At 40.4% G+C, this 16711-nt stretch overlaps 1 protein-coding gene across 1 annotated transcript in view; it reads right to left on the bottom strand.

Annotated features, from left to right (window-relative positions):
• The window catches only part of PPP1R12C (protein phosphatase 1 regulatory subunit 12C), a gene marked incomplete in the record, with an annotated part of 1670410 nt that overhangs the window by 672840 nt on the left and 980859 nt on the right, over positions 1–16711 (bottom strand). Inside the window, 1 exon segment of the mRNA XM_044059211.1 lies at positions 10392–10523. Within this exon segment, the coding sequence (XP_043915146.1) occupies positions 10392–10523 (132 nt within the window).

The raw sequence follows: 16711 nt of genomic DNA, 5'->3' as shown, positions 1-16711 counted from the left end.
GAAAGAGAGAAAGGAGTAGCAGAAACTAAGCTGATTGGCCTTCTCAAATGTTCTCCCTGTACTGGGTAGAATGAGGTAATGACGCTAGACTGGGAGGAGGGTCCCAGATCAAATTTACACTAGGGGCGGGCAACTGCAAAGCCACCAACTATAAAAACATTATACCAACAGGGAGAGAGGGTGGGAAACAAACTGCAGAAATGTTTCTCACAGCTGAAAAGCAGCAGTGAGCCTTTAAATGAAAGTTTTAAACAGCTAAAGGAGCCTCTAGAAAAAGAGTTTAACTGCAACAAGTTATCAGAAACAAACAACCCAAGAGATGCTTAATAAAAGTGGACAATTTCCAGTTAATACCTCACACACAGTGAAACTAGCTAGAAAAATACACAGTACACAAAGTGCTATAAATAAAGAAATAAAGAACAAAATAAGCAAAAAACAGGATACTTAATGTTATATATTATAGTTCCGAGTTTGCTCAGTGTCCTTCCTTCGATTAGCTCAGTGTGAAATGGTGTGTATGTCAACCATGCGTTGTTGCATGAAACTTCCTTTGCTTGAGGCAATACTCGGTGGTGTCTACTGTAGGTAGAGACGTGTGTGCAATAGGGTAGGTTAACATTTGTTTACGCCTCACCCTATTGACCTGCTGCAACATAGATCTACGTGAGGGTAAATGCACAGTAATTTCAACAGAAATAGATGCAATAACATCATCAAGTAATGCTGGTGTATTCCTACAATGTTGTGCGGTCTGTTTTAAGGTATGGCAAGCTGTGTATCATTCCACTTCGGTTGGATCTGGAGCATGTTGGTGAGGGACAGACTTTAATAACTGTTCACCATCCGCTACATTAACACTAATAGCCCTGCCTTTACATTTCGAAACTAGCTTGTACCTGGCAACACCAGTAATGTTTACTTTTCACAGTCCCCTCTAAATTATACAAATAGCCATCTATCTGTAACATTTTCCTATGTTTCTGTGAGATAACAGTTGTATATGTGTTACCTACTTTTCCTGGACAGAATTGCGAAGCATCAGCCATGGCTTGTATACCGCTGTGGTGTAACGCACGACATGTTTTGTTTTCTTACGTGATTTATAACGCATTCAGAGTTTACTTCCGGGTAAGCATGGTATGTATTATAACATTTACAGAGTAAATGTTTATACCTTTTTTATTAGATGGTGTACAGTACTATGTGTTATACATCCTTAATATATGCTTTACTAATTAATTACAAAGCGTTCCCGGATGTAAGACGCAGTACGTCGCTGGTTCTTTCGGGCCAAGTATAACTCTTCAATTAATATAGTTACAATTATATTAGCTTTCACTATTTTCTGCACTCGACATTTTGGTGCCGATTAATAGGTGTTCGATTATATCAGCTTTCAATATGCTATAGATGCAGGGAAGACATTTGTTGGCCTTTAAAGGAAACAGATCTATCTTAAGATTCCCTCAACAATGAAAGATGCCCTGTAAAAACGGTCTGTTCATGGAACATTTGTGAGGGTCACACTTAAAGCATCTGCTGACACAATGTCTTATGATGGGATGCATGTGTCTCAGCCCAACACCTTTTTCTGGGTTACAAAGTTTTAGGCTTTTTGTGCCAGTCTGCACAACTGGAAAGATCTGGTTCGTCCTTGACTGTTTATGTACTATATTACTGCTACACTTGTAGGGTACCTGGTTTCCAGGGATATTAACAGAATTGAAGAGCTTGTATGAGGGCCCTCATTTCCTTCATCTAGTAGCACTGGCTGCCATCTGTCATGTACTCAATGGGTGCCTGTCCAGAGCTCCCATGTCTCATCCAAGGCTTCTGTGTCTATTTCCTAAACTAGGTCAGGAGGAGTGAAGAGAGGCCCAGTGTTGAGTTTCACCCGATCCTTCCATCATAATTTCCTTCTGAGACAGGGTAAAAGGGGAATCCAAAGGGTGAGTGCCAAGACCATGCTGTTTTCAGGTACCACTGGATTTTCCTCATTTGGAGTCTGGCTAGGGAGAGCACTGGGATAATAGCTGCCATGAACTCCAGAGCCTTTAGGATCTCATTGGCTGAGGGAGGCAAGCTTGTGAAAGTAGTATTGTAAGGCTCTGCACCTTCTATTTGAGGTAAACAGATCTGCATCCTTTTGTGTCTAGGCTTCAGCCCAGAAACACTAGGTCCTGAGATGGCTGCAGGATGTTTTTTTTTTTTTTTGTATTTGACCATGAACCCAAACTGAAATAGAAAAAAGGAGTACGGTGACCTGGAGATGCTGTTGGAAAATGTGTGACAACACAGCTTAGATTAACAGGTCGTCTCAATAGGGAAAAGTCTAAACTCCCCGAGTTCAGCAGAAGACAATCACTGGTGCCAGAAACTTTGTGAAAACTCTTGGGGCTGTGGAAAGCCCAGAAGGCAAAGTAATAAACCGACAGTGAGTTGACAGATACAACACCTGAGGAATCTCCTGCAAGGCTTCCAAATTGTTACACATGGAGGTAAGCATCCTTCAGATCTAAGGACACTAGAAAAGCCTGGGGCAGAATGAAAGGTAGCAGTGTGTGCAGTGAAAGCATTTTGAATGTTGGCTCTTTTAAAAAGGTGTTTAACAAGAACAGACCCAGTATGGGTCTGCACTGCACTTTCTTTCACACTAGGAAAAGTTTGCAGTAAAACCCCTTTTCCCACAAACTCTTCTGGTACTGGATCTAGTGTGCCTTGCCCCATAATTCCTGTAAAATGGGTCGGAGAAAACAAATCTGACTATACGGAGTGCTGGGGGCATGGCATTTACAGGGGGACTCTGCATCCAAGACATGGCATAACTTTTTTTTTTGTAATGACAGAAAGTACACATCTGTCTGCAGTAATCTTTTCTCAGGTGGAGACAGATTGGGCCAGCCTTTTTGAGAGGGGCAGGGTATGGTTCGGGGACCAAGGTGGAAAAGGACGTAGACATATGTCCCCAAAGGAAGGCCTCCCAGGTAGGGTATCCCTCTCTGGTTCATCTGGGGATCTCTTCTTGGCAGCCTTCCTATGTTTTTGCCTAGGCCTAGGGTCCCTTATGACAAGAGGCAGATTTGTTTGGATAATTCCTCTGGTACCTGGAGTAGAGATATTAACAGAAGCTGTCTGCAATCATTCATGGTTTTACCCTGCTCTTAAAGGGGTTTGAAAAATTTGGTAGCCTTGGAGCCAAACAAAAGATTTTTGTCTAAAAAGGAATCCATTATTTTTGCTTTGAAGTCCTCAGAAATAGGCTGGCTTTGGAACTACCCATACCTGCAGATTAAAATGTCTGTGGGAGATGCTCTGGTACAAAACTATAACTACATTTAGTGCTGCTTCTGTCCACTTGTGTAGCCTGGCTAAGTGAGGATGACCTTGATTAGAATCAGTATGCTGTGAATCCAGCACTATCTTATTTAAGGAATTGAGAATGGAAATGAAGTACTTGGACATCGGGGTTTTGTAATTAATAGCCCTGAATACCTAACTAGGTGAAGTATAAACCTTTCGACCCCACCTATTCATAGTTCTGCTATCCTTGTCTGAGGTAGGACACTGGCACTGGGAAGGAGTTTAGAAGGCTTATCAGACAAGACGGTAACTGGAGAGGGGTCTTCCACAGGAGTTTTAAAGAAAAACTTAAGATAATCAGGGACTTCATAAATTCTGTTTGGCATTTTGGGAGCAAGAGTCAGAGTCTGGAGCAGATGAACTAGATTGAAAAGCATCCAAAAAATGTCAAGTACAGGAGGTACCACTTCCAAAAGGCTATAGTATCTTTCTGTACCTCTGAGATCTGTCTAGACTCCTACAAATCATACTGAAGATAGTGCCTCCAAAAGAAGCCTTTCCTGCTGGAGAGTCAGGCGAAATGAAATCCTCATTATTATAACGAACTTGTCCAAGAGAGTGGATGTGAAAAGTGTAGGCCACAGAATGGTTAGAATTAGAAGCTTCCTCGTCTTCAGAGAAAGATATATCCACAGCAATCTTTTGAGGAGTAGGGAGGGGATTAAGAAGGAGAAGGCTTCAGGGCCAAAATGGCCTTAAACAAACCTTAATAGAAATACACTCATTCCTTCACTATAGAAGAGGGCAGAGGAAGATGAAAAGAAGCAACATGGTTAATTTACTGATGCTTCTTTTTGGCATGGCATCCACCTGTACTATATGTGACAAGCTCAGATACCCGATGTACCTCGACTGCAGTTTGCCTGGGATCTCTGCCCTAACTAGTTTATAAAGGACACTATCTTGGCCCTCTGATATGATTTGTAGTTTACCCTTGTCTGCAGAATCCTCATTTGTCAAGGCCTCCCATGACATCCCAGCCTCCAGGGAAGTCTTGGTAGAGGGCATCTGAGGAGGAATTTGCCATATAATGGAAGCTGACACCTCAGTGGGCATGTCTGAGTTAGAAAGGGCTGATGGAGTCTCTGGCTTAGGTCTTCAGCGTCATGGGTGTAACAGTGTCAGAGTATGGAGAACTACACAGCAGTTCAAAGAAGCACGAATATATCACTGAGGTGATCAAGACACTGCATTTTAGTGGCAACTGCAGATAAACAACAGCACAGAGAGGAACAACAATGCAGTGACTGAAAAAAAGGAGTAGACAGTTGACTAATATAAAAATACTTCTGAAAAAAAAAATCAGTACATTAGGCTCAGTTGGCCTGTTTCTTAAGTTCTACAGAAGATTATGTGAAGACTTATTAGGTTGTATTATGAAGATTAAGACTGCTTATGAGCAGCAGGCAGTGCAAATGTGATTACAGCCCACTATCTCTGAAGTAGAACTAGTGCATTTTAGATGCTTAGATAACCTTGTCGTAAACTGAGGCTCAGTTTCATTTCTATTATCAGGTAGTAGGTGATTCCAGCTGGCAGGTACAGGTCTTAAATCTTTTATAAAGCCTTTTCCCCTTGTAATGAGTACAAATTATGACCTTTGTAAACGTAGGGATTCCCTTCTACAAAGGGAATCTGGAAATGTCCTTATGTTTATGTCTCAGTTGAGGCAATATCTGTTATGTGATATGTTAAGTGTTAATAACAGGGTTTCAAAACCAGGCCTGGCTGTTAATTTGACATTTTTAGTGTAGGGCAGTGGATGTCATGTTGGTTATACTATGATAAGCACAAATTTTGTTAAATTTGCATGAGACAGGTATACTGGCTAGAGTTAAGTGCAACAACTGGCCGTCCATATTGCAGTTTAGGTATTAATATGATGTCATTACATTCACTGTTGCAGTATTCATTTCCATAGGTGATTCCCTGCCGCAGAAGCCCGAATGTCCAGCCGTTCTTTCCAAAGATAACTTGTTGCTTAATTAAAAGGTACACCAAATGTCACTCAAATGCTCCTTCCATAGCACAGGGCATATAAAGGTGATGCTCAGACCTACCATAGACAGAACTTCTTTGCCACCAGTTCCGAATAGATCTTTTTACTATCAGTCTGTTATCCTGCATCCATTTCTGCCAGCCGAATGCATTTTCAATCTCCAGGGACTACCTATGCCTGCTTGATGACTTATTTTCAGTTGCAGATTAAGTATCCTGTTGTTAAGACCAATTCAAGGGGTTTCGCTTCCTGCTTCCTCTTTGGTCCTCTACTCCCCTTAAAAGGCCTAGAGAACAAGATTCTTCTGAGGATGAGTCAGATTTCCGATACAGAATCCCTGACTTATTCTACTCAAATTCCTTCTCCTTTGGACTTTGGGTCAGAGGAGGAGGAGGAATCTATTACCCAAGATGTTCCTTTGAGGAAATTTTCTTTGGGGACACACACTAGGATGATTTTTTTTTTTTTTTTTTTTAAGTGGGATTGCTCAGGTCTCTGATACCCACAAGAGGTACAATGAGTTGCTGCAGCTGGAATCGCCTACTTAGACCTGCAGCTATTCCTCCTGTTTTAGCTGCTTTGCTGGATGATTTTATCAGTGCTTATCATGTGCCTGATTCTCTACCCCCTGCTCCCAAGAAGCCTGACCGGTTTTATAGGGTGCCTGAGGACTGTTCTTTCCTATATAAATGTCTTGCTGCTGACCCCTCTGCTAAGTTGATGGATGCTCCTCTGGGATTCTAAACTTTTGTTTGGGGAACCTGCTGCTGGTTAGGACACAGGTAAGTTCTTACAGGAGCTAAAACATGTGCTTGTTTCTCCTGTTCCTAAATATCAGAGAAATTACCCTGTTAAGCCTGCCTTTGTTTCTAGGAAATCATGTCCTTCTACTAAAGGTAGGAAGAGTGGCAAACAGGCTCCTCCTGCTAAGGCGACTCTGAAGCCTTCCTTTCCAGGGAAACCAAGTGCTGTGCAACTACCCATCTCTTCCCAGCCACATTCCTCTTTCTCTTCACCTTTCTCTCTCTTCCTGCTTGGCTGCAGATCACTCAGGATTCTTGGGTTCTGTCAATCACTCATTAGGGGTACTTTATGGTGTGGAAACCCCATCCTCTTTTTATGGGAATTCCTCAGCCTCTTCAACAACTTCCCCTTTTCCCAGAGGTTCTTCAAAATCTTTTGATTTGGGGTACTATTCAAGATGTGCCTGTGTTCCAAATGAGGAAAGGTTTCTACTCCAGACTGTTCCTAGTGCCAAGAAAAAAGGGCACTTTAAGACCTATTCTAGACCTCTTTCATTTTAACACTTTTTTTAAAAGTGCCTTCCTTTCAGATGTTGTCCCTTCAGGTTTTGTCTCATCTCTTGCTCCCTCAGGCCTACATGGTGTTTCTAGATCTCAAGTATGCTCATCTCCATATTCCTATCCATCCTTTTTCAGGAAGTTTTTGCATTTCTCTGTTGCTTCCTGGCATTTTCAGTTCTCTGCTTTGCCCTTTGGCCTTTCTACTGCCCCAAGGGTGTTCACCAAATGCCTTACTCCTGTGATTGCATTTTGCAGGCATCAGGGGATCCAAATATTTCCTTACTTAGACCTGTTGATTCAGGTTTCCTCTCCAGAGACCCTTTTGCAAAATCTTTATTTTGTCATTTCCCATGTTCAAAGCCTGGGGTTCACTATACATTTCAAAAAAATCTTCTCTGACTCCTTCTCAGGATCATGTTTTTCTGGGTTGTAAAATTCAGATGGTGCCAATGCTTGCATCACTGCCCCTCTAAACGCCTTAACCCTCATTTTTTCTTTCACACTCTTCCACTGACTTCCATTACTGACAGGGAGTTTCTGAGAGCCGAGTTTCATGGCATCCACACCATTCCGATGCTTCCTCTGGCCAAACTTCACATGAGAAAGTTTCAGTGGTTTCTGAAGTCAGTGTCGCTCCAACATGCACATCCTCTAGACTTTATGGTTCCTCTTTCTTGTCTCAGACAGGAACTTTACTGGTGGATTCAGCAAATATCTCTGAATCCAGGGATCCCTTTTCATCCTCCTCTTCCCTCCCAGGAATTGTTCACAGAAGCTTCAAATATGAGATGGGGGCAACATTTGGTCCCTGAAGGTACAGGGGGTGTGGTCGCCTTATCAGCAGAAGCAGCACATCAATGTCAAAGAGATGAGAGCTCTTCTGCTGGTTCTTCAAGGCCTCTCATCCTCTTCTCTCCAGGGCCTCTTCAAGGTTTTCACAGACAACACCACAATGATGTGGTATATCAACAAACAGAGGAACAGGATTCTTATTTTCTCTGCTGGTTGGCACTTCTGGTATGGGATCTTGCTGTCAAGTATCAAGCGACTCTTCAGACAGTTTATATCCCTTCCGGTGAAAACACTGTGGCAGATGCACTGAGCAGGTCCTTAACTCGGTCCTTTGAACAGATGCTTCACAGAGATGCGTTTCTGGACATTATCCACCAGTGGGGTACTCCTCAAGTGGATCTTTCTGGCCTCCCTCTGAAAAGAATTTCCTCTATTTTTGTGGAAGAGTCCTAGGTCCTCTACTGGCTTCATTAAAATCAAACCTCCCAGAAAGCCTGTTCCTCCTCCCTGGGATCTTAACTTTGTGATGACAGTGAGAGGGTGCTGTATACTTTGGATGTGCATAGGCAACTCATGGTTTATTTGGATAGGACTACAGCTATTCGAAAATCTGATCAGTTGTTTCTTTTCATCCTACATCTTTGGGAATTACTGTATCCAAGTAAGCCATTTCTTCTTGGATTTCTAAGGCTATTTCCTTTTGTTACACTTTTCATGGCAACAGCCTTCCCTTCTTCAGTTAAGGCTCATTCTACTATTGCTATGGCTTCTTTTGGTGCTTTTTTCAAGGGCTTAGATACCAACACTCCTCTTGAAGCAACTACCTGTACTTCTGTGCATACCTTTACCAAGCACAAGTTAGATGTTATCTCTAGAGCTACGGCTGGTTTTGCTAGTGCTGTTCTTCATGGCGTTTTAGGGAAATCTTGTGTTCCTTCTCCCTCCCCAGTTTCCTCGAGCATTACCACAAGGGAGAGTGCCAAAGAATACTGCAGCAGTGAATACAAGGATGTAGTACAGTTCAGCATACCTTTCAAATAAGCAACAAGTCGTCTCCGGTAAACTGACAGGACTGTTTGGGCTTCAGTGGCAGGGAATCCCATATAGTAATGAATATTGCAGCAGTAAAGGCAGGAACATTTACCGTTGTGGTAAGATTTTACACGACTGTACTTTCATGACCAATGCCTTCCTGAGTTCTGCACTTAGACAATTAAATGCAGTATAGTAGGCTTTCAGCTGTCTACCTTCTCTATCATCTTTATTTGTTGCGTACATTTCCAAAATGAGAGGGATGGGTCAATTCAGAGGCCAAGAGCCTAGAATATTTCTGCAGCTGCTTTTCTATACTGTTTACAGCTGTTTACAATAGGTCAATACTAAAAGAGCATAAACCTGATGATGAACAATGAAGGACCAGAAGTGCACATCATGCAAAGGGAAAAACAATCTTTTTCCTTTCCAGACTGCATATAAACTCCAAAAAGTTATTTGGAACAAGACACAGCTTTGTAGTTACTTCACAAACAAAAGCAATGGCCAACCACAAAGGTCTCCAGGCCTCTGTAACATTCTCTCTATCCAAATGCTACTCAATACTTCAGGTTTGATGGATGTTGCCAACATGACCTCACATAAACATCAGTTCCTGACATATGAGTAAAAGCTAAAGCAGCAAATGGAGATCTGCACATTTTTACACGCTTTCAACTTATCAAGCATCTGGTTCTCTCACACACAGTGGTGATGAAATAAAGCTAAATTTGTGGAGAAAAATGGTCTACTCAGGAATACAAACTGACTACAACACCCTTCAACTCTGCACAAAGCCACACTACAATATATAAATCCCACCTCTTCCAGGAAAAAAAAAAGAAATGATGCTGGAAAGAAAACTGGAAAACACCTCAATCATAAGAAAAGAGTAACTGATCTTGATGACTTCAAGTCACTTAGATGCCACCATCAGAAATGGAAGAGTACACAACGCATTACTCAAAACAGACTCCTCTTAGAAAGATTTAATGAGGAAATGAAGCAGTCAGTTCATATCATCAAAGCACCGATGGCAAATACAATGGCACAAAAACTCAATGACTTGAACAAAGATCAAACACCATCATCAACTACTAAACTCATTCAAATGGTGCAAAAGCAGTGTTACATTCTGTTACGCACCATACTTTTTAGTCTACAGTCACAAAAGCTACTTTGAGAACAATCATGACACATCGTTCAAATGTGCATCTCATACATGCTAGTAGTATGTAAACAATATGCATAATTATCCTCCCTTACCTCCCCCAGAGTCATCAAATACAGCTTATCTGACAACATTAGGCATGAAAACTTGAAAAACTGTTTCACTTCTGCTAGATGCAGAGGTGCAGCTGCAGTGAGACTAAGTAGTCAACAAGGTGCAAGGGAGTTGGGGGTGCGATCAGGAGATGCTACTTGACTGGCACTGGTGGAACCTTTCTAAATGATGGTGCAAAAGTGAAAGTCAATGCTGCTTTTATGGTTAGGACAGAGAAGACTCGGCTCTTTGGGAGCAATAAGCAGTCAGTGCAGTTTTAAAAGCAAAAAGATTAGTTCTGAAGCAGGGTCTCCACCCCTGCTCTTCAACTTGGAGTCAAGGGGTACCAGGATTAAGGAACTGCACTGGACACTAAACGAGACAGCAATGGCTCTGGTTAGATTATCATGTAAATTATTTTTAAATGATTTAGTAACGTCAAAAAAAAAAACATGCAGGTAGATTGCACTATCTACAATATCCCAAAATAAGAATCCAGTTAAGCAAACAAATTACAACAATTTAGTGAAAAGGGAAGAAAATGCCTGGACGGCATCGTTTTCAAAATGCAGCACAGATCCAAGAATTTAAAACACTAAACTAAGCCAATCAGCACTGTGAATTATAAACTACCTACTGTAGAATTTGTAGTTTTGTCCTCTATTTCCTTCTGGTTTTCTATATGGTTCTGTTGCTCTGTAGTACTCTTGCTTTCCCCAGTCCGTGCCACTGTCTTCTCAGCCTCTTTCAGATCAGTAAGCGTAACTCCCTAAAGTGACAAAAATCACACTGAAAATAATTCTGCTTACTCCTTTGCAATCATTACTGTCCTTTACAGCTACAGCACTGACACCAGTGGAAGTCAGCTGACTCTTGATTCAACACATTTTCAAACCTGTACACTGCAAAACAAAATCCAAGGTCAAGTAGGCTAAAAGTTTTAGCAGTGTAGAAAGAACATCAGCTCAACTAAATTGACAACTATGAATAAATCATGCTACAAGAAATTCAGAAAATGTAATCTATTAACTAACAACCTGTCAGCTCCTCACAATGATGCATTGCGGACACCAAAAATCCATACTGGTGAGACTTCTGGTTGAGGTGGGAGTAATGCAGCACTTTTTGTTTGCAGAGCTTCTCCCCTTTCACCACAAAAAAATTCTCATCTGTGAACTGTAGTTAAGGCCAGCAATTTAAAAATAAACAAATGGGAAATACCACTGAGTCCATTCCTGGTTCGACTACATGAAAAGGCAAGAAGACCATTAAAGAGCTGTTTCTGAAATCAAAAGAAATGTGTGGCAAAACAGTATTCCTGAGCATGGAGAGTTAAGCCCACTGGTGATAATCTGGTTGGTTCATCAAAAGACATGGAATGGTAGCAAAAAAAAAAAAAAGCCCTCAGCTGGAATTAATGAGGTAAATAAAAAATCAAATTTGATTAATTAAATGCACAGGGCTAAAATCAAGGAGGAGTGAAAAGACTGTCAGACATGCATGATGAAAAAGGCAGCAATCATGGTCGCCTCAGAAAGAGGTTCTCCCGTTCGATTCTCGGCTGGAGCACCTTCTGTGTGGAGTCTGCATGTCCTCCCAGCGGTTGAGACATGTGTAAAATGGGCGTGCCTTCGTTGAAGGTTGGGCGTTGAGCTGGCACCTTGGAACCGTAAAAATCTACTGCCAATCATTAGTGGACCGCAGTTCCGCTGTGGCGACCCCTAACCGGGAAAAGCCAAAAGAAGAACAAACATGGAGGCTGATATAAACACAGAATGGGCAAACGTCAGACATACATGATGAAAAAGAAGAGAGAAATAGGCAGCATTCACCCACAATACAATCTATAACAGTGAAATAAAAAGATGCAGTATTGTGTTTGCACACGTTTGTACAAAGCATTAGTAGGACGTTTGTTCCTAATGTCACTAAGATGTTCCCCAATCCTGAGATGAAAAGGTCTAGAGGTTTGTCCCACATAGAATGAGGATCATGAACAAGTGACCAAATAGACAACCCATTCTGTGCTGCAGTTAGCCCAAATGTTAATGTTGAAAACCACTGATGTGTTGTGGCTACTGAATTCCCTCGTTTTCTGAACCCTAGTGCAATGAGTACAATGACCACATGGCATGCAGCCTATCAGTGGGCCACCTGTGAGTGTACACTGAGTAGGAACCATAGAACTAGGTCACATCCTCTTATAATGGCTAAAGAGGGAACCCAATGTGCATCCTCTCCTGAATGAAAAAGAGCATCTATCACCCAAAAAAGGGTGTAATCTCTCCTCGGCCATAAGAATGTTCCAATGTCTATTAACTATATTCGTAAACCCCCGTGTATTGTGTCCATATGTGGTCACCAGGCGAACCAAAGGATTAGAAAAACCTCTTGGTCTGTCCTTGTATTGTAAAAGCTTGGTTCTGTCTTAAGTGGTAGCCCGGTGACAAGCTGTGCTAATTGTACCAGACGGGTAACCTCTCTCACGAAAACTTTGTATCAAATCATCCCTAGTATCTTCAAATGTTTGCTGGCTTGAACAAATCCTTTCTATCCTGAGGAATTGTGATTTGGGGTTATTCCTGATGATATGTCGGGGGTGGAAGCTAGTGGCATGCAAAAGTGAGTTATACTCAGGGAATTTCCTGAAAACTCGTGTGGCTAAGGTATCAGGACTCCTGCTAACTTCAACGTCAAGGAAAACAATTTTTGATTTATGAAAATTCAGTTTAAATTCAATTCCCCATTTGTTGTCATTAAGACAGCCAATAAAGTCATGTAAGTATGTTTCATCTGACCTCCACACCACCCAACAATCATCCAGATATCGCTTTCAAATATCTATTTCATCAATATATAAATTATGACTAGAGTCATAGATTATAATCTCCGCAATGTAGGCCATAAATAGGTCAGCAAAGATGGGTGCAAAAGAGGCACCCATTGCTGTAACCTTAACCTGCCAAAAACATTGGTCCTGGAAGTACAATACACTACTAGTAAGAACATATTCAGCCAGGCACACTAAAAAAGTATTAAAGCCTGGTTGGTATAAACTAGATCTTCCCAACCAAAATTCCAAAGCCAGCAAACCTGCCCAGTGGGGAATATTCGTATAGAGATAGGTTACATCTAGGGTACACATAAGCCAATGAGACTCCAATTGCATGTTAGATATAATATCCAAAAACTGAGTTGTATCCTGAATTCTGGCCTGCACCACAGATAGTAGTGGTTTGAGATAATGTGTTAAGTATTCAGAAAGTGGTTCAGTGATGGATCCCCGCCCTGATACTATTGGTCTACCAGGAGGGCATCTAGCATCCTTATGTATTTTGGGTAGTAAGTAAAAATACTGTTTATTAGGGGATGAAACCAACAACTGATGTCGAACAGAATCAGTAATGATGCCCTCTTCCTTGGCTTGAGTAAAAAAAAGAATCAATCTTGGTCTTAAAATGATTAGTTATATCCAATGACATAGCCATATAATATCTGTTATCACCAAATTGTCTTAATGCTTCTTCATTGTAACTGACCCAATCCTGAACCACTATCACACCACCCTTGTCTGCTGGTAGAATGATATTCTCCTTGTTATTCTTAAGATCCTCTATACATTGTACCTCCTCCTCGGAAAGATTGTTATAAGAATCCTGAAATTCCCTGAGGTTACAATGTAAATCTTTTAGGACACTATTATGTGACATAGGTGGAGCAAAAGTAGACCTTTTGAATCTACAGTCTAGAACTTCCTGAGTGGTATCATTTTCAAAAAACAATTTAAGATTAAGCAAACAACAGAAATTGACCACATCCTGTGCTAAGGTACATTCTGGAACAAAAAAGCCGGGGACAAAATTAAGGCCTTTGTTTAAAACTTTAATTTGCAAATCGGAGAGGTGTACAGAGGAAATGTTGTGTACATTCATACAGTCAACTAGTGTTCGATCATCAGTTGTAACATACCCGCCAAACCCTCTACCTGTTTGGCATTTCTTGTGCTTCCTCCCCCCTCATCTGTACCTGAACCCAAAGGGTGTGACAAACTCCTTTTGGGATCAAGTGAGGCATCTGTGTGGTTATCCTCCCCTTCAGTATTAGAAGATGTCTCATCCCCCGATGTGTAACTTAATGACTGAATTTTGTTTCAAAATAGATTTGGGTCTTTTTCTCTTGGGGGTTGAGGATTTATTGCTCGGAAGCCTGAAAGTGACATTCCTAGGCATATCAAATGGTTTGCTTCTTTCATAATCTTAACCAGATGGGAAAAAGACCCGCTTGACTCAAATTTATTGACCTCCATGCAAAGTGGTTCCACCTCCTGAATCCCTTGACAACCCGTTCATAAAAAACAGCTAAAGCATCCACAAATCCCATGGATGCAGATTGTTGAATCTGCGTCCATTCATCAGTTAACTGTTCATCAATGTTGTGTACCAGGGGCTGTACCTTCACCCTAAGACCCCGTGGTATAATCTTTTTAAGCTGATAAGCCTTGAACAAGCGTAAATGCCAAACATTGGTCCGGAGACCCTTCATGCTTTTACCCAACTTAAAAAACATAGTTTCACATTGCATATCCAGGTCCTGAGTCACCCCCTTGGAATGATTATCCACAACAGATAAACCTAGAGCAAAAATGGCCAAATAATTCATGATCGAGGCCAAACCTTTAATAAGTGGAGTCAAGGCCATGTTGCAAGGAATATATATAAATGTAATAAACAATGCTAAGGAACTAGTCAATTGTGCCAGCAGTAATGAGATCAAAATCTCCAATCAAAACCACCTGTTTAAAGAAATATGTATATATAGTTTAGACACAATAATAGGTCCCAAATAGTAACATAATGCTTATGTTCTGTCAATTAAACAGGGCATAATAGTGTGCAGATTGCTTTCATTGTTATATATGCTGAGGCATAAATAGACCCCAAAGCACAAAAAAGAGCTTGATCCCTTTAAGCCCCAATGATACAATGACTAGCCCTTGTGATATAACATGAATAAAACATAAAAATCACAATGTTGCGCATCACAATGGGTAGAAATTACAACACAGACAAAAACCACCATATAGGTGAAACGTTGAGTGATTTAAGATATCAACCCCAACACGTGCAATATCCTAAAGAACAAGAAATAGGGAATAACTCCCCATCGACAGAATAACAGTGATACTATAGCTAGCCCCTGTGGGAATTTTAAAATTTCCCTAAGAAAACCCACAATGCTGCGTATCACCATAACCAAGAACTACTAAGCACAAGTCTGACCCAATGAGCGCAGTCAAAAAATGTCCACTAAATGAGGCAACAACACTCGAAGTACAATGACCATATTCATATGATGGACCCAAAGATAGTGTCTAAACTAATCAACCAATAAATGGTGTGTGTTACTCTAGCTATATTAACTGTATAAACTCTTGTGGGCAAAATGACAATCCCTATGAATAATCAAAAAAACAAAAAATATAATGCAACAAGGCCGACCCAAAACATGAGTAATACGTTTCAACACATATAGTAGTTGAATAATAAAGTGGTGGAATGATAAACTAGTCCCCAAGAGAAAAGAGAGTCATTTGTTCAACCCAAATCGATCTGAAACAAAAGCCATTCATATAAAACATAATATGAAAAATGATTATACTAATCATTAAACTAACAAATAATGCCTCAATGAATAGCTGTATATATGAAAATGAAATCCCAAAGTCAAAATTAGTTAAGTACAATACTAGCTAAACTGTACATTAGTTATGCATGAATTACACATCAAGAAAATAACATTTATGCCACCTATAGGCTAGCTTCATACATAACATATTCAAATGCTTTGTACAAACGTGTGCAAACACAATACTGCATCTTTTTATTTCACTGTTATAGATTGTATTGTGGGTAAATGTAGGGACAAATCAGGATGGCACTATATACTTAATTTTAAGGAACGTAAATGGATTATTAAGTTAGGAGCTTTGTTTCCACCTGGGCTTAATGACCAATTATGAATGCACCAATGAACTTTCATGTACTCTATATATATATATATATATATATATATATATATATATATATATATATATATATAAAATTTCTGGTTTGCTCATGTTTACTCACTGAAGAAGACTATTACAGCCGAAACCGGTTTGGGGCAGGACGTTGAGCTTATTACCCTCTACCTTGTTATGTGATCTTTTACTAAATGTATTAAACTATAGGTTTCCACCTTTACTGCTAGCTTTTCTTTGGTTTGCCTATTTAGAATCTACCCAGCAGTGAACCCATGTAGTTAGAAATGCAAAAGGTCAAGTTAGAAGACTGGCATCACATTTTCTTTCAGGCTTCAAGAAACCTGTGATCAACTTTGGCTTGAACATGTGGTCCTAACACCTTTCACATATTTCCAAGGTGGAACTAAAAACAGGCTCTTTAAAAAGGTTTGATCTGCCACTGCTGAACCTGTTGATTTTAGAGAAAGCACCAACAGACAAATGGAAGCAAAAGCTCAAACCCACCAAAGATTCTGCAAATCCAAACAATGAGCTAGGTGTTCTGCAATGGCTGGCAGGCAATCAGAAATTAAACCAAAACGTGTAAATCAATGGACAAATTGGACATTTCAAACAGACACATCAACTGAAGCTAATATTTTGTATACACATGATGAAACAAAAATGATACTTAATTGTGAGCTCACACTTAAAAGAGCTGACTAATAGCACTGCAGGAAAACTAATAGTGAGGAGGGACAGGAAAAAGTAAATGCAGTTAAATGTCTGTATATGCTGTTTCACTTTGATTGCAAACATTGTTATGGTAAGTGGTTGTAATGTTTTCTTATAGTTAAATAAATCTGGTTCTAAAAATCCATAATGGTCTAATTTCTAGCAACATCATCTAACCTAGCCGCTGAAGGGGGGTCACACAGAAATTAGCTAAAACTGAT

Source organism: Protopterus annectens, chromosome 17.part0 (genome assembly GCF_019279795.1).
Source record: "Protopterus annectens isolate FY-2018-M chromosome 17.part0, PAN1.0, whole genome shotgun sequence".
NCBI lineage: Eukaryota > Metazoa > Chordata > Ceratodontiformes > Protopteridae > Protopterus > Protopterus annectens.
This window is presented reverse-complemented; position numbering and strand designations above follow the sequence as displayed.